Source organism: Mustela erminea, chromosome 6 (genome assembly GCF_009829155.1).
Source record: "Mustela erminea isolate mMusErm1 chromosome 6, mMusErm1.Pri, whole genome shotgun sequence".
In the NCBI taxonomy this organism is placed as follows: Eukaryota; Metazoa; Chordata; class Mammalia; order Carnivora; family Mustelidae; genus Mustela; species Mustela erminea.
In genome coordinates this window covers 108,895,585-108,920,505 of record NC_045619.1, presented here as the reverse complement: position 1 = coordinate 108,920,505, position 24,921 = coordinate 108,895,585, and the positions used below count along the sequence as shown (strand labels likewise).

Below are 24,921 nucleotides of genomic sequence, written 5' to 3'. Positions count from 1 at the left end.
GCAGCTGGCCATGTGTAGGCCACCTCGGAGCCAGCTTTGGACACAGTCTTGACTGAAGGGCTCTGGCACTGTGCTCTGGAGAGGAGGAAGGACTGGAATTTCAACCTGGCATCTTGGAAAAAGCACACCCAGTTTGGAATGCCTCACCTGCAAACTCATGGTCCTTCTCTGCCTTCCACCTTTCCTCTCTGCCTCTTGTTCTTAGGTCTGCTCTTCTGGTAAGCAAGCTGCTGCCTCTAACTAGACTACTCTCTACTGGGAAGTACAGCCATCACTTTTGGACATCAGATTCTTTGAGGTAGACTCTTCAAACAGCCTTAACGCATGGTCTTCTAAAACGCTGGCGACCTTGTAGGAATTTCTCTTTTTCTCTGGTGCTAAGGGAAGAGTTGCTGTTTTACACGTTTACCCCTTTCACTGGTTCTATCTCCCGTTTGTTCATGGGGCCTTGCACAGCATCCAGCTGCTTGGGAGCCAGAGGCCTTAAAGTTTCTGCATTAGGTTGAGGAAATAGACCATACATAATATATTCAACTAACTTCCTAAATTATATTGTGATATTCTAGTTTAGGCCTTTTATGCTGGTCATTTATTCAAAACATGTTATTGACATACCCACGGGCATCAGAAACACAAAGATGACTGGAATAATTCCCGTCCGTAGCAGAGCCTCTGGTTTCTGGGTGCATTCAGACCAGTGAACAGGAGATAGATACATGAAAGAGTCCTTCAGGAGGACAGAAGTAGAGCCTATAGGCAGAATTGGGAAGCAATAGGCAGAAGTAGGAGAGAAGGGATGGTCTTAGCTTACCTTGTTGAACCATCCTTCTCTTTACCTGCCTCAGGATTTCAGAGGTCAGCCCCACAGCTGGATTGATTTCACAGCTTCTATATACTTAATTATACAGAATCTCATGGGTTATGAGGCACGTATATAAACTAATAGGTTAAAATATTCTGCTCAAGGCCCATTGCACAACAGTTAACCCTTCTGAGATTTTACCCTCAGGAATGTGAAGGTGGGCAGCCAGAGAAGGAAGGTAGAATATTGCTAGAGCACAGCTCTCCTGAGACTTAAGAGAAAAGACAGCCAGAGCTCTGTGCTTTGGACATGCCCACCACTTCCCAACACCCAAGAGGTCACCAGTTAGTAGGCTGACCCCACTGATTATGAAGGAGCAAGTCGAGTTTCATCTGTGAGATAGTACAACAAATGAGAAGTACATTGTCAAGAGAGCTACATGATACACTGGTAAGAACTTTTGTAATAAAAACTAGGGTATATACTTTAAGATAAACCCCTTTGCCTTGGCCAGATGTACCAGGATTTCCATCTGCCAAAAAGGTGCCTTTGGAACATACCATAATAGTAGCAGGAAATACAATTTAACATTAGTAAATGAACTTAAGGGTAAAAGTTTCATGGGATCACACAGATCAAGAGCAGAGGTTATGGACGGTGGAGAAAGGGCCACTCAGTAGCCTGCTAAAGGGAGGGAAGTGCCCTTAGCATTCCTGAGAGACTGTCCCAGTCTGCAGGAGTCCCCATTCTCATGTGGATGGTTATCTCTGGTGCTGTTCTGATTTGTTCCTTGTTGGGTTTTTCCCTTACTGGTTTTTGTCGTGTAATATTTAGCACAGAATTTCCCAACTCTTGGTCATTAAATATCTCCAAAGCAATTGAGCTTCCCCTTGAATCCACATAATCTACTTTTCTCTGTACCCCACATAAAAATACAGTTACCCCATGAAGAATAAATTGTTCATGAGTAAGGGGCAATTAACAATTCCGTCCCACATGGTTTAGTGGAACGAGCTCAAGCTTTGGCGTAATAGAGCCCTGGGTTTAGTCTTGGGTCTGCCTGCTTTGAACCTTTGAGCATGTTACTCACCATCACAGAGACTCAGGTGTCATAGTGGTAACAACCGTGACTGGCTAGCATGATGTGACAGGCACTGCCAGCGTGTGCAGCATAGCTGTCACGGTGATTGACACAGGCAGCTCTCTTTATTCCTCCATCACCCCTGCTCCACAGGCAGATTCTGTAAACTCCTCTTCCCTGCCAGCAGGAAGCCGGAGAAGAGTCTATCGGAGGGTGAGTGTTTACGGGTAGAAGCCCTCCTTTCTTTGGTCTCCAAAGCAAGGGGATCCCTTTCCACAGACAGCTGCGGTGCTTGTAGAATGGTTAGTGCCCCCTCAGAATGAGAAATCTCTGCAAAAGGTATAAAAAACCGTGAGCCCAGTCAAGCAGGGTCTGATAAGACAAATGACCTGAGGGGCTAAAGAGGCAGAGAGCCCAAATGGGTAGTTCCAAGCACCAACAAACATGTAAAGAAAGGCCTTTTATCAGCCCTAGTAAATCTTTACTCCCTAAATGGGGTTCTAGGCTGGGAGTGACCTCCTGATCCTCTCAGAGGTACCAGATCGAGCAGTAAGGAGGTCTCTGAGGCAGGTGACCTATTCCGTTATTTTGTTTCTAAGCCAGGATGACACTGAATTGGCGTGGTGCGTGCTCTGCCTGCCTTTCAGGCCACTAAGCAAAAACACATAGAGGAACTATAGCTCAAAACAAGATGGACGGAGTGGGTTAATATCCACAGTGACTTCTAATTAGGACCAGCCTGGCTCAAGTTACCAGGGTCCAACTGCAGCCTAATACATTCCAAAAGGAAGCAGGGCCCAGGCCCCAGGCTTTGTCCCACATAGGAAAACGTGTCTGGGCTGGACGGTGGTGGTTCTGTTTTAGACTAGCCACCACTTCAGATGGCTTCATCCTCCTTTCCCAGTGGATGAAGAAGCATGGGAGAATATAGTTTCAGTATCGTTTCTAACAAGAGCAGGGAGAAAACATAATTAGGACACAAATTCCCCCTCATAGCCTTGTAAGGATTAGGGTTCTGTGTGAGGAGGGGTATGCTAATTTCCCAGGGTGATTTTGTGAATGTTTCTGAGACCAGTGAACAAGGCAACATAAAAGTCACTTTGACCAGTTTTGCAGTGGGTCCAGGAATTTTGATTTGTACTGCCAGCCTGGTAATTCTTTCTTCAGGAGGCTTCATCTTCCTTAACACCTCCTTGAGACCTTGTAGCTCAGACCTAGTTCATGGTCTGGTGCTTTCTTTTATGCCAGATCATGGACAGGCCAGGCTTTGCACGGATGTGTGAGGAGGCCATCTGAAATGACTTTCATTCATCCTTCTTAAAAAAGAAATCGCAACAAAAATATCCAGTAACTTGTTCAGGGAAACAGAAGTAAAAATGAGCAACCTTAAGGGAGAATCTCTATATTCCAAAATGGCAAAGGGTGCTTTTCTTCTCAAATGGTACCAATCATTTCAAATCACAGGGCCATCTCTTATTAGAACATGGCCACAGTTGACACCTTTTGATACCCTGGGTCATTGGTCTCTCCCAGCAGATAGGTGACACCCATAGTCCATCAGAGTACAGGCTCTTCAAAGGCAGATATCTTGCCTATGTTGCCTGATGTACGCCCAAGTGCCTAGCACGGTGCCTGGCTGGAAATAGCTATTCCATAAATAATTGTTTAATGTACAGTTGAGTGAATGAATCCGAGCATCCATTCAGCTTACGGGTGTGGGAAATATGATGAAAATCCATCCTGAATCTCAGTTCACTGTGCCTTTTCCTAAAGTCCTTTTTAGACTTTCAGATTCCATTCAAGCTTTCCCAAGCTTATAGAGAAGGAAAGGAAAAAAGAACGGGAAGCAGGCCAGACATGAACATGGTGCAGGGCGAGAAGCCCTCAGATGTTCCAGTCTCTTAGCTGACATCCTTCACAATCACCTGAAGTCCTTCAGTGTGCTGGGCTGCTGGCCACCACCGCAGGAGGGAAAGGGGGAAGAAGAGCCTCCCGGGGAGGATTGGGAGGGCTCGCCTCTTCGGTGTCATCGTGTCCCTCTCATCCCTTCAGGAATCGGACAGACACAAACAACTGCTTTTGGCGGCTCTTGCACATCAGCTGAGAGCAGGTTGTTCTGTTAGGAAAAATATTTCTTTCAGGATGATGTATGGACCTCGTGCTGGCAGTGACTGTTCCAAAACAGAGAGTCCTGGGGTCAGACCCAGAGCCTTTTTCCTATTTAGGAGACGACCCAGATCCTGGGAGCCATTTCCTTCTGGTATGTGCGAAGCTGGAATTGGCCTCCTGTGACCTGAGATCTGACTTAGTGAGGACGCGGCCTTGGAAATCATTTCAAAACTTTCACCCGTGTTGAGCTGGAAAGTCCCCGTGTAGTTGCTGTTGCGCTGAAGCGTGTGAAGTGGAGGCCAGGTGGGCCCTGGCCAGGCAGCCTGACCCCACTGCTTTGCCTCTCACTTGCCAAACCCACATCTGTCAGCTATTTTTACAGCTGCGCTCCGATAGCCTTTGCTTCCACGTGCCCTTCATAGAGAGGGGGAGGTCCTGTGTCTGTCACTGTTATAGCCACTGCCTGGGCCCCCTCCACTCTTCCTTTGATACTGTAGTTTATCATCGCCACCTGGTTAATGCAGCACGTAGCCCCTTGCATATCACAGAGAACCAAACATGCTGCTTTTGTTGATTTTTTTTTTTTTTTTAAATCCCTGTGGCGTTTTGAGGTTATGGGCTAGGAATGTTAAGCATATTTTGGCAGTTGGTGAATTTTGGATACTTGCCGAGTATCCTCTGAGGTGCCACATTCCCTTTGGGAAAACAGAACCTCCCTGGAGCCTCGGCCCTCAGGGAGATGTAATGCCATGCTCATGTTGCTCAAAGCTCTGGGTGTGTCTAGCTCCATGTGGACGTGGACCCAGTGGGCATAGGAAACCTGGAACAATGAGGCGACTCTCTTCCTTCCACCTCAGTTCTTACCAATTCTCCAGTGGGACCCTTCTAACAGTTTTCATGAAAAAGCATTTTTTCTCTGTAGGACTGATGTATGAATGATCTGAATAGTTCTGAGAGCCTCTCGTTTCGCTTTTGTTGATTGTGGCCAAGGCCAGAATTAAGTCAACATTTCCCCTCCCTAAAGCCCCAAACTCTGCGTTTGGTCTGCCAAGTTCTGTTACTTGATGATTAGTCCACAGAGCTTATAGAAACCCCAGAGAAGTAACTTTGGAAGGAGGACAGAATGTCATTGCAAATGCCAGATCCTGTGCTCTAAGATGCTTTCATATAGTTCTGTGTCCCTCATGTTGAAAATTATAGTGGGGAACAGATAACGGTGAGGAGTCCCAAAGGGGAAAGCAGAACAGGACTGTGTGGATTAACGCTGCCCTCCTTGGATTCAGATCTTGGCTCCACTGCCCACTAGCTTTGTGACCCTGGGCAGGTTGGTTAATGTCTCTGAATTTCAGTTACCTCATTTGCAAACTACTACCTAGCTCGTCGGATTTTCTTTAAAGCTGGTTAGGCTAACACCATATTCCTCCACAAAGTCTTTCTTGACTCCCCTGGGGGGTGGAGCTGCCCTTTTAGGCGCTCCCGTAGTTCCACCGTGCGGCATGAGCTGTGGTATGGGATACAGCATACTGCCAAGACCCCTGAGCGAGACTGTCTCTTCTGTGACTAGCCTACAGCTCTTTAAGAGTAGAGAGTGTTTTAAATCTGCTTTGTTTCCCAAGGTTCTAGTTGAATTTCTGGCAAACAGTATGGTTTTTACCTGCTAAAAACAGGCGTCACTTTGGGAGTGTTTCTTTCCGTGAGTGTATTTGTTCAGTCCACCTTGATATCGCTTGTATCTGAGTTGATGAGTGTTAGTTGTTTGTTACTCTGAAGTGATCATTCTTGTTCTATTCTTCTTTCCCTAGGTAAAAGATATACTGGTTTTTACTCTTTATCTGTGGAGTTCCCCAAAATTTTATACTTGGGTAGTGGCTTCACATTTATTTCACTTTCTTATTTGCTTTCTGTTTAAGGGCATTTGTCAAAAATACATGATGGGAAGGAAAATATCAATTGATACTCTAGTCAGGGAATCCTTAGCCTTCTCGTGTTTGTCATGCTGGGTTTTGCTGAGGGGAAGGAGCAAAAGACAACAGGGAGATGGCTATTTGGAAACGATGAGCTGATTCGGGTAGAGCTGGGGGCCCGATGTGGGGAATGCTATAGGGGCTTCCACCTGCTCTGCTCCCTTGCCTCCCTACCTATTCTTCCAGATGCCCTGATCCTGCATCATAGCTTATACTTCAGGGGCCCTGAGGTCTGCGTTGAAGAATGGACCAGGGATGTATAAAATGTCCCAATGGGGTTTATAAAAACTAGGACAGGTGGGCATTGCACAGGGCCCTAGGGAGCCCAAGGATTCATGCCATGACCCCATCATTAGAAGTTTCGTAGATAAATGTGCCCTGGGTCTTACTTTATAGTAAAGGCTGTCTAGTAAAATTGAAAGATGCTATTTGGTGGAAGATCCAGGTAAATCTGACAGATATGCTAAGACTTTATTCTGTGACTGCTTGGACACACAGAAAGTTCTTTCTAATGACAATATAGAGAGATCCAGAACATTGTACACAACAAAAGTGCCAGGCTTCCAGAAGATTTTCTGTGGACCTGTTGTGTCCCAAAAACTACTAACTCAATAGTCCCACCGCTTTCCTTTAGTCCTACATTACAGAGATTCTGGCTTTCCCCTGATAGCCCATCTGTTACCCAACACCAGGTCAATATGATGTCACCTGCTAAAGCCCAGTGTCCTCTCTCAGAGCTTAGAATGTCACCAAAGGCCACGTGGGCTCTATTCCCACCCTGGTCTCTTCTCTTCCTTACCGCGTTAAGAATACTGCCACTAGAAGATCTAATAATACCAACCGGCCATTACAGGCCATTGTACCTTAACTGTCGCTGTACCCTCTGCCCAGAACTCTCTTCCCATCTTTGTCAGGTGACTCTTGCTCGCAATCCAGAGCAAATGGACACAACCTACCTACACAAAAATACACACAAACCAGTGCTAAGAATGTTACTGGACATCAGTTATAGCACTTAACCTGTAGTTGCTGGATTCTGCCCAAGTGCAGGGTTTAAGTAGAAGAGAAAGATGATGGGTTCGGGCGCATGCGGAGTCGGCACATACACGTACTTACGTGTATATGTATATAATTCCATCCTGCATTTATAATAATCTAGTAGGAGTTGAGGGTTGTCCTCATTTATAGATCAGGAAATGAGCTCTCGGAAGTTACGTAATTTTCTTAAGCTCCTTCAGGTCACTCGTGGTCACAGGTGTCTAGCCTGGATTTGTCTGATGCTAAATATAAACCTACGTCATATTACAGTGAAGACATAGAGTAAAGAATAAATACAGTGGGCCTCTTCTGACCCAATCTGGGATAAAAAGGCACATCAAAAAAAATAATGATGGATATTAAGGAGGGCACGTGTTGTGATGAGCACTGGGTGTTATATGCAACTAATGAATTGTTGAACACATCAAAAACTAATGTACTACTATATGCTGGCTAACTGAACATAATAAAAAAAAATAATGATGAAGGAGTTAATAAGGAGGGAGACAGGGAAATTTCCAGATTAAGGGAGATGAAGAAAACATGGCAAATACAACACTTAAGTTTTTGAAAATCCATAAGTCGTGTTGGTACTCAAAAAAAAGAAATGGGAAAAGTTCTTTGCAAAGAATGACAATGGAGAAGGAATGATACAATTTTTAAAATCCCTGTTCATCAATCGGTACTAAAACTCCTGGGTGGAAGGATAGTGGGGTAGGATAGTCCCATGGTTTCTACGTATCAACTCCATGGATTACTTATTAATTACAAAAGGGGAAAATACCTCTTTACAACGGAAAGATGGTTGGGCACCACTTTAACCAAGCAGTCAAGCTGATGTCACCAAGAATGAGACAACCTGGGTGCCTGGGTGGCTCAGTCATTAAGTGTCTGCCTTTGGTTCAGGTCATGATCTCCGGGTCTTGGGATCAAGCCTCACATTGGGCTCCTTGTTCAGTGGGGAGCCTGCTTCTCCTTTTGCCACTCCCCCTGCTTGTACTCTCTCTCTCTCATCTCTGTCTCTGTCTCTCTCTCAATAAATAAATAAATATGGGGGGGAGGGGTTAAAGAAGTGTGAGGCAACCCGACCATATTCCTTCTGTGTGCCGTGGAAGGGGCACAGCATCACCCACGTGGTGTTCTTCCTAGATGGGAAGTGTTTACCATGAATCTAATCACAAGGAGACAGACAAACCCACTACGTGACAAGTTCTGCAAGCAGCTAGCCCGGACGCCTCCATGGATCAGCCAGAAGCAGTGCATGAACCTTGACTGGGTCCTGGGTCATCAGGGGGTGGGCAGCTGGCAGGACCCCCCCTTCTCAGTGGAAGCTGAGGTGGGCGTGGTCGGTGAGAAGCTCCTCCTTAGGGTCCAACCCAAGTCCCCTTTCCTCCTCCTCCCCAGTCACCATCACCTCTTCCCTCCGCTGTGCATGGATTCAGGGCTGATGGAGAAGAGTCAGCCTGGGGCAGCCATCTCGGAGCATGACTGGGGCAATCATCTCAGGGCAGATGTGCTGTCTTCCTGTTTCTCCTGCTCAGGGAAGGGTTGCCGCTTTCACCCTGCAGTCCTTTCCTGGCCTGTGTGACCTCATGGACTCCCCTTGTCTGGCCCCCATCCCTCCTTTCACTGAAATGAGCGGTGACTGCCCTGGATGCCTTAGATATCCTTCTGTTGGCGCCTCCTCCTTCCCCGCATACCCCCTCCATCCCTCACCACTTGTGGTCATTTCCCACTTTGCTTGTCTTATAGGTTCAAGTGTGAATGGTCTGGAAGAGCCTAGCATTGCCAAGAGACTCAGGGGCACTCCTGAACGGATCGAGCTGGAGAACTACCGCCTGTCTGTGAAACAGGCCGTGGAGCTGGAGGAGGTGCCCGAGGAGACACAAGCCGAGCACAACCTGAGCAGCGCGCTGGACAAAGGCGCAGAGGAAGACGTGGCCAGCAGGTCAGCCTGTGCCCAGGGGCTGCAGCCCGTTTTCTTGTGTGTTGCTTCATACCTGTGGTTTGTCCTGGCAGCCCCTTCCCCAGATGAATGTACCTACGGGGTGAGGCAGCACTGTATCCTCAGCAGGGGACCTGGGTGCCACCTACCAGCTATGTGACACTAGGCAAGTCATATAACCTCTCTGTGCCTCCATTTCCTCATCTGTGAAATGAAGGCAGTGCTAGGACTTGCCTCACACAGTTGCTGTGAGGGTTAAATAGTAAGAAGCGTTGGAAACAGTATATGGCATGCCTGTTGATGGCAGTTGCCTTTATTACCCCTTTGCATGGCACCGGACCATTTCCAGAGGACTTCTGTATCCATTATCTCACTTGGTCATCACCTCCCTTGGTCATCCTTGCCAAAGTCCTGTGAAGTAGGCCAGAGCATACATCTTACCACTCCATAATTACGGAGACTGCTGGTGACTAATACTAGGATCGAGGGTTGACTAAGACTCAGACTCAGGTTTCCTGAATCCAAGTTCAGGATTCTTCCTGTTTTCCCTACTGCCTGCTGATCTCCCCCTTTCCATGCAGTCCCCTGTCTCTTTATCTCATTAGCCAGTAAGAATCACAACCCATGGGATGTAATTCAGAGATTTCAGTAAGTATTTCTTGGACACCTACCATGGGCTTAACACTTTGCCATTCATTGAGAAGGTAACAGAACAAAAATGACAGTCCCCGCTCCTGCCCTCGGGCTGTTGACAGGTTCCCTGGAGGGACAAACCATGCGCAGAGGGACAATCAGAGGCCTGAAGCAGTGCGCTGGGTCAGTGGCAGGGGTGTCAGGGTTGGAATGAGGGGCTCCTGCTATGACCCCAGGTCGCCAGGCAATCTTAGGGAAGCCACCTCACCTCTCCAGGCTTCTTCCTTCCTCCTCTAGCTGAGATGGAAGGTAAGTAAGGTAAAGAGGTAAAGAGTAGAGCAGAGAGCCTGTGTCCCAAGGCCGTAGACACAGCCAGTGGTTTTTTGGCGTGGCCATGCCAGTGTTTTCGTGATGTCTCAGTGAGTGATGCCTGAAGGGAACATCCGCCCTGCAGCCCCCACAGGCCTCCTGAGTCCACTGTCTTTGCCCCAGGGCCTCACGTTCATTACTACCCAGGTCTGCCAGAGTCAGTACAGGATTCAGAGTGCTCCGTGGAAGATGATCAGGGCCACCAATAGAGAACAAGATGAAAGATGGTGTAAAATCACTATCAGTCAGACTGTCCTGCAGGGCTTCTGGGATGAGAGCACCCATGGTGTCTCCCAGACTGGTGGAGGCTTTCCATTAACACTGAGACACACACTGGGTAATGTATAGCCAAGATTTGCATTCCTAAAAAGTTCCCAGGTGATGTTGTTGTCTAGGGACCACACTTTTCAAACCACTGCTCTAAATCTCCCAAATTTCCCTGATGATAAGGGCCACCTGGGACACTTGGTACCAAAGTAAATCCTGAACCCTCCCCTGGAGTAACTGAGTCGGTGGGCTTGAGGTGGGGACCAGGAGTACCTGTTTTGAACACACACACTGCGTGAGTCTTATGGGTGTCCTGATTTAGTTTACCTAAGCAGGCACTACTGGCCCAGACCTGATTAGCTCCATGACCCTTCCTTGGAGTAGGGGAGGGAGGAACATCTTCCAAAGGACACCCTAGAAATAGTACTTTTATTTTCTCTGGGAGAGAACAGGTGCCTAAAGACAAAAGAAAACTAGGGGTTTTCTTTGTTTTTTATAAGATATTACTTACTTATTTATTTGAGAGAGAGAGAAGGGGAGAGTACAGAAGGAGAGACAGAGGAAGAAATAGACTCCCTGCTGAGCAGAGAGCCCAATGCGGGGCTCAATCCTAGGACCCTGAGATCATGACCTGAGCTGAAGGCAGATGCCTAATGGTCTAGGCCACCCAGGCGCCTGGAAAACTAGCTTTATGATTTTAGTTGCTGGGCAACTTCATCCCAGGCGATGAAGATGGCTTGGGCGGCACCCATCTGGCGAGAGCCTCAAGTTAGTGAGGGCTAGAGCAAACAGGTGCCCTTTACAGATGGGGCAGCCAGATCACAGAGGACTCCCCAAAAGTCCATGACAGGCAAGTGCTAGTTTTGTGACGGCTAGTTGTGGTGGAAGAGGCTTGGCCCTCCATTGGAGTAACGCGATAAGGAGAAGCCCCTTCTTCAAGGTTGACATAAATAAGTGGAAATTCCTGACTGGTCCTCTCTCTCCCTCACCCTTCCCCACTGGTCTTCTCTCTCCCTCACCGCTTCTCCAGCAGAGGCAGTAATGGGAGCCGTCGCTGAGCAGGATGCTGCTTTCAGCACGGATTAAGTTTCCATCGTGCCACGATAGCTGGACAACATCCATCTTCTCAAGCAGTGTGCCGAGCAGTGGAGTGTGTATACAGTTGTCAGAGCGGATGAGATCTAGGAGTGGGTACTCGGATATCTAGAGTGGATTCATTTAAAAATGAAAAACCACGATTTCCTATTTTCCCTTGAAAACCACCCAAGAACTTCAAGTGGTATTTCGCACAGCAGTCTGCCTCAGTCACCGTAGGGCCTGCCCAGATGTCCAGTCTCCACTTTCTGAAGTTGGACCCAGGCAAGCAGGAGATGGTCATGGTCTTTTTCCGGGGTTTGGCATCCTGACAGCTGCCAGTGGCTGAAGAACTATTGGGTTCTTGGCCAACCATCCAAGAGGGCGCAGTGTGACAAGGGTGTGGACACTGGTGGGAATCTTGACCTCTCACCCAACCTCTTTAAGGTTCACTGGCCTCATTTGTGACAGTGGGGATGTTAATATGTCCTAGAGTCCTAGAGTTATCGTGTCCTAGGGTTAATGGGTAATTAAATGACCTAATTCATGTGAAGTGTTTCGTGCCACATGGCACTTTTTAGAGCTCAGGGGGCGTTCACCATCACTGTTACTATCCTTGGCCCTTCCCTCCTGGCATGGCAGACTCTCTATTCGGCACATTTAAGTGTGGAGCAAATCTTGTTTTTTTAGAATCTTGTCCACATGCCTGCTGGTCTGGCTTCCTCCTTCCAGGCTCCATCATAGCCTCAATGAGAAGAAACTCAGGGAAAGTGCTTTAAGATCAGGGATTGGAAGTACCATAGCAGGGAGGATTTTTGCAAGATGTTCTTCTAACTGAAAGGGTCTACTCCTTTTGATGGACTTCAGAGGTCTCATCTCCATGACACCTGTGAATTTAGGCAGCAGCTTGCCCTGGCTTTGCCTCTTTGGACTGTGCAAGGCCGCGTGGTAAGCCCTGCAGCGAGCCAAGCAGACCTGTCCCTGCTCTCAGAGAGCATGCAGTCCAGGGGGACCCACCCACATCGAATAGTCACACAAAGCAATTGACTGTTTCAAATGCAGAAACAGACACCTGTCATGATGGAATGCTGATCTCGAGGACTGCATTTTCTGGCCCTCATCTCTCCTAGGAAACTATAAATTGAGAGGTCGCCCCCTCTTCCCAAAAGGACAGAGAAGTTGTTTGACTGTGTTGTATTTTGTTCTGGTGTGTAGCAGCAGTTCTCCACACTTAAAAAGTTTCTAGGCTGACTCCAGGTGGTCGGGGGTGGTCTACCTCACTACACATTCCTTCTCTTCCCCCGTTCTCCTAGCCTTTTCAAAGTCCAGACCCAGAAATTCAGGCACTGGAGACAGCCAGAAAATGAGACTGGGCCTACTGAATTTGCGCTATGAATCTTGCATGACTTAAGGAGCCTATTAAGACTCAGAGAACGGCTCCAGGGCCCCAGGGAGATGATGGCCTAGGAAGGAACATTTGGCAACACCTGTCCATCTTCACAAAGGGAGCAAGTCTGGTTTGCCTGTCTCAGATTTCCAGAAGCAATGTAGCCAGGCCTCTCAGAAATGGACTGAGAGCTGGTAGCTTTTGAAGAGAGGCAACTGTTGGCCTTCCCACCTGATTTTTTATGCTCTGTGCCTCACTCACTATTTTCCTGTGTTCTTTGAGCTATCATAAAACTAGCCAGTGTGGCACTCAGAGCTGTATGTGGGGCCCCATTGTCTCATCATGGAGCCCAGTGCCACCACCCTCATGACAGGGCACAGTACAAGGAGCCGGGAAGCTGCAGTGAGGGCCCGTTGAGTCTGCTGACTCCTGGGGTAACCTTGTGTGCCTGACTGTGAAGGAAGGGCAAGCTGGCCTGCCTTCTGCCCAAGTGAAGTTTTAATACATTTACATGAGATTTAAGATGAGCATAGGAGGCATTCTTATCTTTATTTCATGTTGGAAAGATGTTAGGTGATCTGTGTCGGGTTATACGTTGTTAAGTAGTAAGAAAGTAAACAAGTGAGGACACAAAAGTAAGGCAAAAATAATACTTAAGTAAGTCGTGAAAAAGAGTGAAAGTCCAGATGCCAAGCTTTCTATGGCCCAAATTCTTACATTTACTCACCTTGAACTACCTCCTCTCAACCCTCCATCCCCCTACGGTAATGTTGTACCTTCTTTTATCATTGCCGTGTTTGCATCTTATCTCCCCTGAAGAATGAGGCTCTTTTCTTTGTTTTTCTTTCTTTCTTTTTTTTTTTTTTTTTTAAATTTATTTGTCAGAGAGAGAGAGAGCACAGGCAGACAGAGTGGCAGGCAGAGTCAGAGGGAGAAGCAGACTCCCTGCCGAGCAAGGAGCCCGATGCAGGACTCGATCCCAGGATGCCGGGATCATGACCTGAGCCGAAGGCAGCCGCTTAACCAACTGAGCCACCCAGGCGTCCCTGAGGCTCTTTTCTATGTCACCCTTGTATCCTCTGCAATGTCTAGGAAGTGCATTACAAGTAGAAGATGCTCAGTAAGTTTTCAAGGGGGCTGAATGAATGAGTGAACAAAGTAGCATTCACTAAAGGGAGCTGCTTGCAGTAAGGAAGAGACTCTCTTTATTTTTGTACCTAACTTTAATAGGTGAACTTTAATAGGCACTCAAAAATGTTCATTGAATGAATGAAGGAACGAGTAAACAGAGTAAACGAGTAAACAGATACAGATACGTGAATAGCCAGAATCCCAGAGTGTAACACAAACATGAAAATCTGGAAAGTGCCTGACCTTCACAACATTTCTCTGAGGCAGGTATTAACATTCCCGCCTTACTGACAAGGATGCTGAAGCTCAGCTATAGTCAGCTCAAGGTCATACAGCTGGTGAGGAGCAGAGCCAGTGTAGGCCTGTGAGAATCAGCCACCTGAGAAGTCATGGGCACATAGCCTCCTGGACTGACCTCCCTTCTGACCCGGCCGAAGTATGGGCATTCCCAAAACCACCCTCGAGTTCATTGACTTGTTAGAAGGATGCCCAGAACTTGCCAAAAGGCTTATACTCATGGTTATGATTTAATTACAGGGAAGGATACTGATTGAAGTCAGCCAGGTGAAGAAGTGCACAGAGCAGAGTCCGAGAAAGTATGGACATGGAGCTCCCATCGGCCTCTCCCTGTGGAGTCAGGGCTGTGTTACTTTCTTGGTATTAATGTGTGACAAATCCCATGTAGTATTACTCACCCAAGCCTCGATATTCAGAGATTTATTGGGGCTCCATTACCTAGGCATTGATGGACTGATTTTCTACGTGGTATGATTGATTTCAGTCTCCAGGCTAACTAGTACCGCATGACTCAAACCTCCACCCTAAATCATACGTCTTTCGGATGTGGTCAGCCCTCCCCCTAAATCACATTATTAGACTGTCCACCATGACCCAAGGATTCCAGGGAAATAAATACATTCCCATCAGGCAGGACCTCCCAGGGGCTTAGAGTTGACCTCCCAGGCCCCAAGACAAAGGCCAGACCACCTGTTTAAGCAAGGTGAAATTCTTTACTGCACAGGTACGACTAGTGATGGGGGTGGGGTATTATGGACCTTATCGCACTGTATTCACTGATGCCCTCTCCACGTGCACTGTCCCGCTCCAGGCAGGGAGAGAGCAGCCCACTGTCACAGGAAGACGGGACCAGACCTCAGCCTCATGTGCAATGCCTCTGGGGTTTGGCTTTCTCGTGCCAGAGGTTGGCACATGCCACATTTTTCCCAGCCCAGTCAACTACACATTTCTCACTGAGGGCAGAGCCTCTCCCGAAAAAGACTTGGGGAATTATCGGACCGTGAAATAGGTCTGAGGAGCTTCATTTGTGTGGTGATGATTGGGTTTTTCTCCTGCTCTGCAGCCCCGTGGTAGGGCATTGAATTTTATTCTTGCACCACCTGTTGACAGCTCACTCTGCCGGCCAGGGAAGAGGGTACAGATGCTCCGGGGCCATGGCTCTGAGGGCAGTGGTCCAGGATTTGGGCTTGCATAAGTCACAGCTAGTGTCTCGCAGCATTTAGCGCTCCTTCCCTTTTCCAGCTGAGCTCTAGACTGCGTGCCATCAAGGGAGAATGGCTGGTGGTCAAGGGTGATGACCCCAGGGATGTGATGTTTTTTTCCATGCCCTCCCCATACTCCCTGTTCTGTAACTTCAGCGGACAGTGCCTTTGCTGCCTTGTTATGCTGCCTTGTTAACTACGTGTTCACCATGGTATCGTACTCTGGGCATGGCATGTCAGGAACACTGTGGAACTGAATGCACAGCCTTCACTCCAGCACACACACCTTGATGGCTAACCCGTCTGTGGCTAAGACTTCAGTTCACACCTCTTGGAAGCAGCTCTTTCTCACCGTGGTTCCCACGAGAGCCTTCCAACCCTGAGTCAAGTAGAATTGAGGTCCTCAATAAATAAAAATTTATTTAAACCAAAAAGTAGGTCATGGTGAAAGTACACTTTCTCTCCATTCTTGATTCCCTGGGGTCATGGGTTCATATCAAAATGAGCCCATGCCCCTACTATCTCTGAGGGCCTCTAAGACTAAACTTGTTGGAGTTGCTATTCACTGAACAGAGCGCACCGCCAGACTGGGCTGTTGGCTTATGTGGCTTTATGTCGGGGTTACCCATACGTGTGTGTTTTCTCTGGCCCTCTACTCACTCTCCTTCCCCTCATGTGTCTTACCTGGGCAGGGAAGCACGCTGCACCCCTCCGTGCCTGTCCTCTCCCCCTTCCTGCTCAGCAGTTGCTTTGCTGGGACAGTTTGCCTCTGGTTGTGACTTTTAACGGTCTACTCACTTTGGTTGTGTGGTTGTTTCCCCTACAGCAGTTCTGAGTCCGAGATGGAGGAAGAGGAGGAGGAGGAGGAAGAGGAGCCCCCTCTGCCCCCCTCAGATCTGGGCGGTGTTCCTTGGAAGGAGGCTGTGAGGATCCATGCTCTTCTGAAAGGAAAGAGTGAAGAGGAACTAGAGGCCTCAAAGAGCTACGGCCCTGGGAATGAAGAGGAGGAGGAGGAAGAGGAATACGAAGAGGAGGAGGAGGAGGAGGAAGAATATGAGGAGGAAGAGGAAGAATCTAGTGAAGGTCAGAAAAAAAAAATCTCTTCTCCTAACTCTGACCCTGTCCCACCCCTGAGGCAGCCTGTTCTGTTCTTGAGTAAGGTTTCTGTTGCACACGGACTAGAGTCTGACACACAGATCTGCCTCCCCCAGCCCCAGAGATCATCCTTCCTGCCTCTCTCTGACCTTAGTTTCGGGGGGCAGAGGAGGCCATTGACAGTGGAAATAATGTCCATTGTGCACATTCTGGGGAGAAATTGGAAGTGGAAGGCAGAGGGTCAGCAGATGGACTTCGTCCAAAATAGGTTACTCATTCTCCTGTCCTCATTTTCGCTTTTTTTTTCCCTTTAGTTTCTGCTAAAAGAAATTTATTTTAATAAAGAAAAGGAATTTGCTTTCGAGAGGTTTCCTGGACTCAGAGTCCAGGACATTGGAGGCTGCAGAGCATTGACTCTCACTCTGCTCGGAGCTGTTGTCACTGAGGAGGGGCTAGGAGCCCACTAGACAGGGTTCAGTTCATGGCAGGTAGTAACGTGTTTGGATCAGTGTCCTGAGAAGGAGCATCTGTTCCAGCACTTGGTCTGGTTGGCTCTGAAATGTTCTCTTGCCTTGAACTTGAAATGTTTCAATTCTGCCCCTATCTCTGGCTGTGTGTGTCCTTGAGTGATGAGGAAGAACTTGGTGGGCCTCCTTTTCTTGCCTCTGTAAGAGAGAGGCTCATTCTTTCCCTTCCTTGGCTGCCCAGAAGTCTGGTGGGTGGTGAGGAAGAAACTAGGGCAGATAGAGACCTGAGCTCCCCTGACAGCAGTGCCTATCATCTCACAGCTGTGCTCTCTCCAGAGCACATGGGGGAAGGGAAGGACATGGGCCTTTAAAGCACCCATCCCTCCCAGCCATTGTTAGAGGAGCGCATTAATTTGGGACAGCTCTGGGCCTCTTCGAGTTGGCAGTAGATTTCTCTGCCGCTCTTCTGCTTACCTCTGCTCCTCCTGGAATTCATGTCCTTCGCGGCCCAGACCCCATCCCCCAGTCTGGCCCAGGGAAGGTCCGAGTGCTAACCAGATGCAGAGCCCTTCCCAGACAGGGTGCATGGTACTGAGATGGTCCTGAGAGCTGTGTAACTCCGAGACCCTAGTGAGGCAGGGCAGGCAAGAGGAAAGACAGCCTCCTCCTGCCCCCAAGCTGCCTGATGCCAGTGGGAATAGTCAGAGGCCAGGTACTTCCTCAGGCCCCTGAGGGGCTTCTCTAGACCTAGTTCTCCTGCACTCTTCCCTCCAAAGACAGAGGCTGGGGGAGGCCCACAGAGGCAGCCCTTGGTGGCCTAACCCTCTCTCCCTCCTTCTGATGAGAAATGAATAAGATCTGTGGAAGAAGGAGGCAGGCCCTGGGCCAGGAAGCTGGTGTCTTGAGTTCTCCAGTCTGCCATGTCTGCAGAACCATGGTTGGCTCAGTCTCAGGGCTGTCCCCTCGTCCCTGTTCATCACGAGGGCCATCAGGCTCACAGGGCATCCGGGAAAAAGGTATTTTGTTTGTATCATTTCAGACATCATTCTCTTCAGCTGGTGATTCATATGCTTAGTGGCTTTAGCCCCAGACACAGCTTAGGTCAAAGTCTGTACCCTTTGCAGGAGAGTTTAGCTGTGCTTTCGTCCCTGCAGACTTAATTTCCTGCATCTGGAACTAGCGTCAAGACCCAGCCCGCAGGGATGTGATTTAACTGGAGAAATACCTACAGACAAATTCACCCCAACCCTGGGGCCTGTGTTCCTAGCCCATGGTGTTTGTATCTTCTGAGCAGTGGACTTCGATGGCTGTGTAGACAGTAACAGAATGGTCTTGCCTTGCACCTGAAGATAACTCTTCTCTATTCTCTTTCCTCCCTTCCATTCTCTCTTCTCTGTTTATCCCCACGCGGGGTTCTTGATGCTGTGTTTGTGGGTGTCTGGCTCCCCCTGCTGTAGAAGGGGAGTACTGCCCCTGGGACAGAGAACTCCTGCAAGGCCAGTGGCTCCAGCAGCTGTCAAAGGAAGAAGCTACGGGTACACGTAAAGGTACCCGCTCTGCCCGTTGCCCACCTTCTACCCTGGCTCCCTAACAGCCATCCAGAATCTGCCTTCAAGAGCAGGTCCCACATGAAAAGATCTGTGCTTTATAAAGCTGTGCTGACAGACTTTGGCATATGCCTAGCTTGGTACCTGTCCCTGGGCCCAGCCTTCATGGATGGTCACCTGCACAATAGCATGTAAGACAGAGGAGAAGCAAGGGGCAGTCAGAGGAGAAGATTCCAGAAGATCCTTATTGAATGTGGCCCCGTTTGTGCCCCTCGTATGCTTTGCTATAAGCCCTCTGCTTTAGCGAACACCTTCTGACGTAGAGAACCTCCCGTTGCAGTCATAGTGTCCGTAAGTGGCAGAGCCGGCACAGCAGAGGGGCCCAGAACCTCCCGCCATTGTGCCTTGTCATATTTCCCCGAAAAACCGGCTCCTGTGTCCCCAAGGGCTACATTTATGACAGGAAGCAGCACACTATCTGGGGAGAAGACTCACTGTCTTCTCTTTGTTGCTTAGAAGATGAAGACGGGGTCCACGTTTTTCTCTGACTGACCTTCCTTAGTCGTCTGCCATTCGAGCTGTTGGGTGACTTTGCTGTGATTCAGCGCCATCCAACACCGTAAAGGCCGGTTGACCTGAGGAAACGAATCTGTGGAGACCAGCAGGTTCAAAGGGAGCATGCATGCAGGCCTACCACCCCACATTTAACATAGCACGCTGCCTGCACCACATTCGCTGCTCTTAGTGTTACTTCCTGTCCAGACCACATTCTCCATTGTTTAAAAATGAAGAGGTTGTGTGGTAGGGAAGCCAAAGCCAAACTGTCCAGGTAGACTGTTGAGAGTGGGCTCCCATCAGGAGTCCCAGAGTCCTTCAGATCAGGTGGCACCTGCTCTTGCTGCCTGAATAGCCACCCTCCCTCCTGAAGCGTCCCCTCTCCAAGTTGCTGGCTATCCCTTTATTCTCACCCTGCTGTATGGCATGGTCCAAGCTCTGAAGACAGGCAGTTTACAGGGCAGGGGCTGCATGTATAGTCCTTGGGCTCTGGCAGCAAGAATCAGTGGAAGGGCTGCTGGTCAATTCTCCTTTAGCTGAAAAGGCAGGTCTTATGTCCAGAGAGGAGCAGTGGGGCACCAAATGGAGTTTTAAGGAAAAGGGCCTTGACCTCAGAAAAAGCAAAGAGGTATTGTTTTATTCCTGCCCACGAACTCCCAAAGCTTTGGGGATTTACAGGATAGAGCTCTGCTTCGTCTCCCAGCCATTGCCTCCCCAAACTCCATTTCTTCCCTATAGCCGTGTCCCTGCCACAGACCAGCATGCAGCATGAGACCTATTACGGAAGGGGGATTTTTTTTCTCTCTCTCTAACTGCAAAAGATAAACACTAAAGGACCAACAAAGTAAGTTTCTGTCCTGCGTGAGTTAGCTGGTTCCTGACAGAACGATACTGTCCCATCCCACTTTTCTCTTGTCACTTGGCTTGAATCTCAAAGGAGAAGCTGTCAGCATGACAGGTGGCGGTAAGCACCACGCTGTGTGACACAGAAGGGACATGAATGGTGCATTCCCTAGGATCTCACACTGTGCTGGGTAACAGAGCTGAGTACTCAGGACCTGGAGGGATGGCCCTTCGGAGGGCAGTTGTAACCTTCCTTTTTTTCTGACTTGGCATTTGGGTCTCTCAAATGCAGAGAAGATGAAAAGAGCATCAGAAAGGAGAGTTCTTTTTGGAGTTGTAATGTATGGTTCTCTTTATTGAAATTACAGTATAAGTGAAGCTTAAAACAACTAAATCAAGTTGAACAAGTGGAAATCGTGTGTGTGTGTGTGTGTGTGTACACGCACATGTGTTCTCAGTTTTTGCCTCTTTCTGATTCAAACTGATCCTGGCAAATACAGTAACTTTTCTTTCTGTTTCCTTTCCTGTGGTGTTCCATCCCCTCCTTTCCTTGATTGTTTATTTTCTGCTTCCTTCCTCCATCATCTCTCCCTTCCTCATTTCTCCCACTTCTGACCCTGGTATACTAGTCGGGAGCCAGAGGCTACAGCAGATCATAAATCCGGCCGACCCCTTGGAGATCCAGGCTGATGTGCACTGGACACATATTCGAGAGAAAGAGGAGGAGGAGCGAATGGTACCAACCTCTGAGTCCTCCACTTCTAGAGGTAACTGTTTCAAAATCCAAGGTCCCAATGCCCCTCAGAGCACCTTCCCCTCTCATTGTTGTAGAGGACTCTTCTGTCAGGACCAAAGCCTTCAGTTTGATAAAAACGTAAGAGCCAATGAACCATTTTATTTTCCTGATGTTAATTGTGACCACTACCCTTAGCTATTGTTTGAGGATATGTAAAGTTCTCTGTAGGTTAAGAGGTTATGAGCTCTTTCTTCATGGTTGCAAAATAGTAAAATGAACTTGACCTTGGGAAAACCAAGACTTTGCTTTCTGTCCCCGTATGACCAGACAGGATTACTCTGTCCACTTGGTAAAATGTTCTGGTGCTTTCCTTGTGTGGTGTGTGTCTGAGTGTGAATGTACATTGGAAGGACAGGGTGGGGCAGTATATTTTGAACTGAAATGAAGTTTTAAGAAGAGATTTAGATCCAGGGGGCCTTTAGAGTAGATAGTATAATGTCCAGCTCTAGGTCTCAGGTGAGATGGTCTGTGTTCTACAGTAGGGTGAAGACGAACTTTAACCTGACTTCTTCAAGGAATAGCAAGCAATAAAAGGGGAACATGGAGACTGGTGAGAGCTATGTCAGCTGCCATGTCATTCTCCACACCTTCCCACCTCAGCATACCCACTGTCCAAATATGGAACCTTGGTGTCATCAACCTCTGTCTCTCACTCACTTGTCTTCATGCTTCCATTCAGCGCCTGACGGGGCCACACACCCTGTAAGGCTGAATAGATAAAACGGGTGCTCCCTGCCTTCCTGAAGTTTAGCCCTTTGGGACATGTGATCCTCCCCAGCCCCAAGTCTTCACCTATAGACAAGACCAACCTCTGTTAACTACTCTGCAGCAGCATAAATACTCAGCGGGAGTGAGGAGAGAGACCCTGCTGACCAGAGACATCAGACTGGCCTGCAGCCATGGGCTCCGCAGCCTTGAGCCGCCGTTGACCCTCCCTGTGTTTTCTCTCCTTTTCTCATCCCGAATACCCATCTTGTAGGCTTACAACAGGACTCTGACCCCTCGTCGTTGGCTGACAGGCCTCTGGCTTGTAATGTCTCTCAGTTTCTCTTCTGTTTGGGGGCTCTAGGATGACCTCAGTTCTCCTCACGGGGACCACACATTCCTGTGTAACTTTGTATCTATCGTCTGTTTTAAATTCAGTGCCTGACCTTCCCTCCATACGCCGCGCAGCCGTGCAGGCCTGGCTGGAGACAGTCTCCGGAGGTAGTCTGGTGATGTTTGTTCGCTCTCCACTCAACATAACCACTCTCTCTCGGCAGCTCTGCTGGTACCTTAACACTAGAATTCTGGTCCTGCTGCTCGTGCATGCCAAGGTTGGCGGGGTGGGGGGGGCACATGCATGCCTCACTCAGGAAGCCCGTCCTTGCATGGACCAGATGCGCACCCCACACCCTTCAAGGAAGATCTGGAGTAGAGCGATAGCATAGACAGAACTAACTAAACTTTCATTGTTATTACTATTAATAAAGGTTGAGTAAAGGCCACATCCGAGGGAACATTTTTAGCAGTGATTTTTAAAGTCTGTAGGAATTAAGTTATGTAGCAATTGGGTATGAAAGTGGAGGAATCAGTTAATATTCCACAAACCCACAGAAGTCCAGAGAAGGAGACAGTCAGTAGTCAGGGATGCGGGGGGGAACAGAGGATTGGTGAATATTATCCAGCTCAGAGTAGAGGGACAAGCTGGGTATAACTAGACGTAGTGCCCCCTGGGTTTGCCTACTGAGATGTGGGGTCTCTTTAAATACTTAGACCAAGAGATAGCTCAGAAACCTCAGTTGTCCTTCCTGACCTTTGCTGGAGAGGTGTTTCTCAACACAGACGATACCAGTGTTCAGCGAGGGCAGGACTGTTCTTTCTCATTGTGGGACATTTAACTTCCTTGGTCTTGGCTCTCAAAACGTCAGCCATGCAGCCCCAGCCATCCAGACAACAACAAAAAAAAGCCCTACACACTCTCAAATTCCACTTGAAGAAGGGCAGCATGGCCCCCCAGTTGAGAACTCGGGTCCTGGTGGTTGCTTCTGGGGTGGGTAGGATTGGTGCTCATGGATCTCTACCAGCAGCCCAGCCCATTGTCCTCACTCTCAGCAGGAGAAGTGGACACAGGCATGCAAGTCACAGAGCCACAGGGAGAGCTGGGCCTGTGCACAGAGCTGCTGCACGTCCCTCCTAGTTAGTCAGTCAGGTCTCCCAGGATGCTCGGAGAAGGCCGAGGTGTCAGGTCTTCCTCCCTAGCAGCTGAAATAAAGCAAAAGCTACATATGTCTATGATTCTCAGCTTCCATAGTGTGTGGCAGCTTCTAGCACTCTGCTCTCCATCTTAACCTGGGTTTAATCTCCCAATTCCATCCCTCCAGCTGCGTTTCTCCAGTATCTGCTGCTGCTGCGTTGATATTTCTCACTTGTTTGTTTTTTAATATATGTGACAATTGTTCCTTTCAAGGTGCTCCCAAGGACTGTAGACTTAGTAACTTTCTGACTCTACAACAGACATTTCTTAGTAGCAGCTCTGAGTCGGAGAACCACTGGGGCTGGAGTCAGGCTAACATGGGGCAGTGTGACTGGAGTCCTATCGTGGTCTCCTTTGTGCTCACATCTGGTGCACTTGCCGACAGAAGTATAAATTACCATCTTGAGGTCCCAGCACTCATAGATTCGTTTGAGCATGCATGTTGGGCACATTGGGCCCTAATGGGATGAGCCCCAGTTCCATTTCCACTGGGTTGGGTGACAGCCAAAGGAGAAAAAGGCTGGGTGAAGAGAGGTGTCTGTGTCCCCAGCTTTTCAGAAATGGGGTCATGAAACCATGAGCTCGTTATCCACGCAGGAAGCTCAGGTTTGAGGAGGCATAGACTTTTGTGATCCTCAGAAATCCCACTTCTTAGTGTTTGATGAACTGAAACAGCAATGTTACCCCACAAAGCTTTTCAACCTGTGGAAATAACTGAGTAGTTTTACCCCCAGTATTTTTCCCAACAAATACCACCGTCACAGGAAAGCATCGTGGGATTACCAGCTCTACCGGCTGCCCTGGTATCTCAAACTAGGAACGTAACATTAACTATTTGCTAGCTTAGAACTTATTCTGGAACTCTCTCATCTTTCCCCATAGTCCATTCTGAATGGTTCTCCGGAATTAGATGGAAGTCACACCTTATTTTTAATAGTGTACGAAAGCTCTTATATAGCTTAAGGAATTCTTTTCATTGTTGTTGTTTTTTGAGAAAGTGTGTGTCTGCAACTGTGCCAGCAAGCGAAGGTGGGGGGCACTTGCAAGACGGGGAGAGAGAATCTTGAACAGGCTCCATGCCCAGTGTGGAGCAAAATGTGGGGCTCGATCTCACCACCCTGAGATCATACCTGAGCTGAAATCAAGAGTCAGACATTCAACTGACTAAGCCACCCAGGTGCCCCAAAGAGTTATGTATATAATATCTTTAACAAAAACTCCTATGACTAGGGCAAGTCAGCATCATCTTCAGAGTGCCCCTTTCCTTGTCTTCCCCACGCCACCTCCAGATAGTCTCTTGATTTTTATCACACTGAGACCTTGGTGTCTGCACTCACCGTGCACATGCCATAGCAGGGGTACAGATTCATGAGGCTGGACAGTGAGGAGACCAGTGACTTGAGAGGACCTGGTCCTTGCACAGCCTCTCGTGTCACCACCTTTGAAGAAATCTCCCCAGCTCTACCACAGCCAGTGTCCCTGCTGCCCACCCAACCCCCTTGGGATTAGATCTCCAGCTCTTGGATTTGCAGATCTAAACATAACCTGTTTCTGAAGCGAGAACCATTAGGATTGTTTGGAGAGTGGCTGTGCTTCAGACCCTAGAAGAAGCCCTTAGGACCCCTGCTGGATGGGCAGTGTCAGTCTCGGGGACCATGGGGATCTCAGGGCACCCTTTAAAGGAGCCCATGTTGCTTTCTTAATTGCTTTTCTTACTCCAGACTGTTAGTGTGAGTTCCAAGTGTGCAGAGTTTGTGTGTGTGTGTGTATTTAGGGGCTGGTTCCTCCTGAGGAAAATGAAGTCAACGAGTGCTTTGCCTCATTCCGCAGCACCGAAAGGCTACTCTTGAGTCTAGAAAATGAACTTTACATATCCCCTCAACCTCTCCCTCATGCTTTAAAAAAAAAAAAAATCATTTCTCTGAATGATCCCAGAGCTGCAACCTCTGCTGTTGGAGAGGGAAGGTAGGTGTCCTCAGAGGACTTGGTGGTCACTCGGGATTTCACCTGACAGCACTGTGGCTGTTAGATGGGGCCGTGTGTCCATGAGCAGGTAGTCTCCGTTTCCCCCAGTCCCTCTAGA

The 24,921-nt window shown here is 48.4% G+C and overlaps 1 protein-coding gene across 8 annotated transcripts in view; it reads left to right on the top strand.

The window, feature by feature from the left end:
- The window catches only part of MICAL3 (microtubule associated monooxygenase, calponin and LIM domain containing 3), a 197,910-nt gene that overhangs the window by 140,961 nt on the left and 32,028 nt on the right, over positions 1-24,921 (top strand). For 5 of the 8 annotated variants that reach the window (XM_032349271.1, XM_032349272.1, XM_032349273.1 and 2 more), the window contains 4 exons: positions 8,747-8,942; positions 16,126-16,382; positions 20,436-20,573; positions 21,746-21,808. In XM_032349271.1, the coding sequence (XP_032205162.1) occupies positions 8,747-8,942; positions 16,126-16,382; positions 20,436-20,573; positions 21,746-21,808 (654 nt within the window). The remainder of the gene's footprint in view (positions 1-8,746; positions 8,943-16,125; positions 16,383-20,435; positions 20,574-21,745; positions 21,809-24,921) is intronic. The other 3 variants (XM_032349276.1, XM_032349275.1, XM_032349277.1) reach the window with 1 other exon arrangement.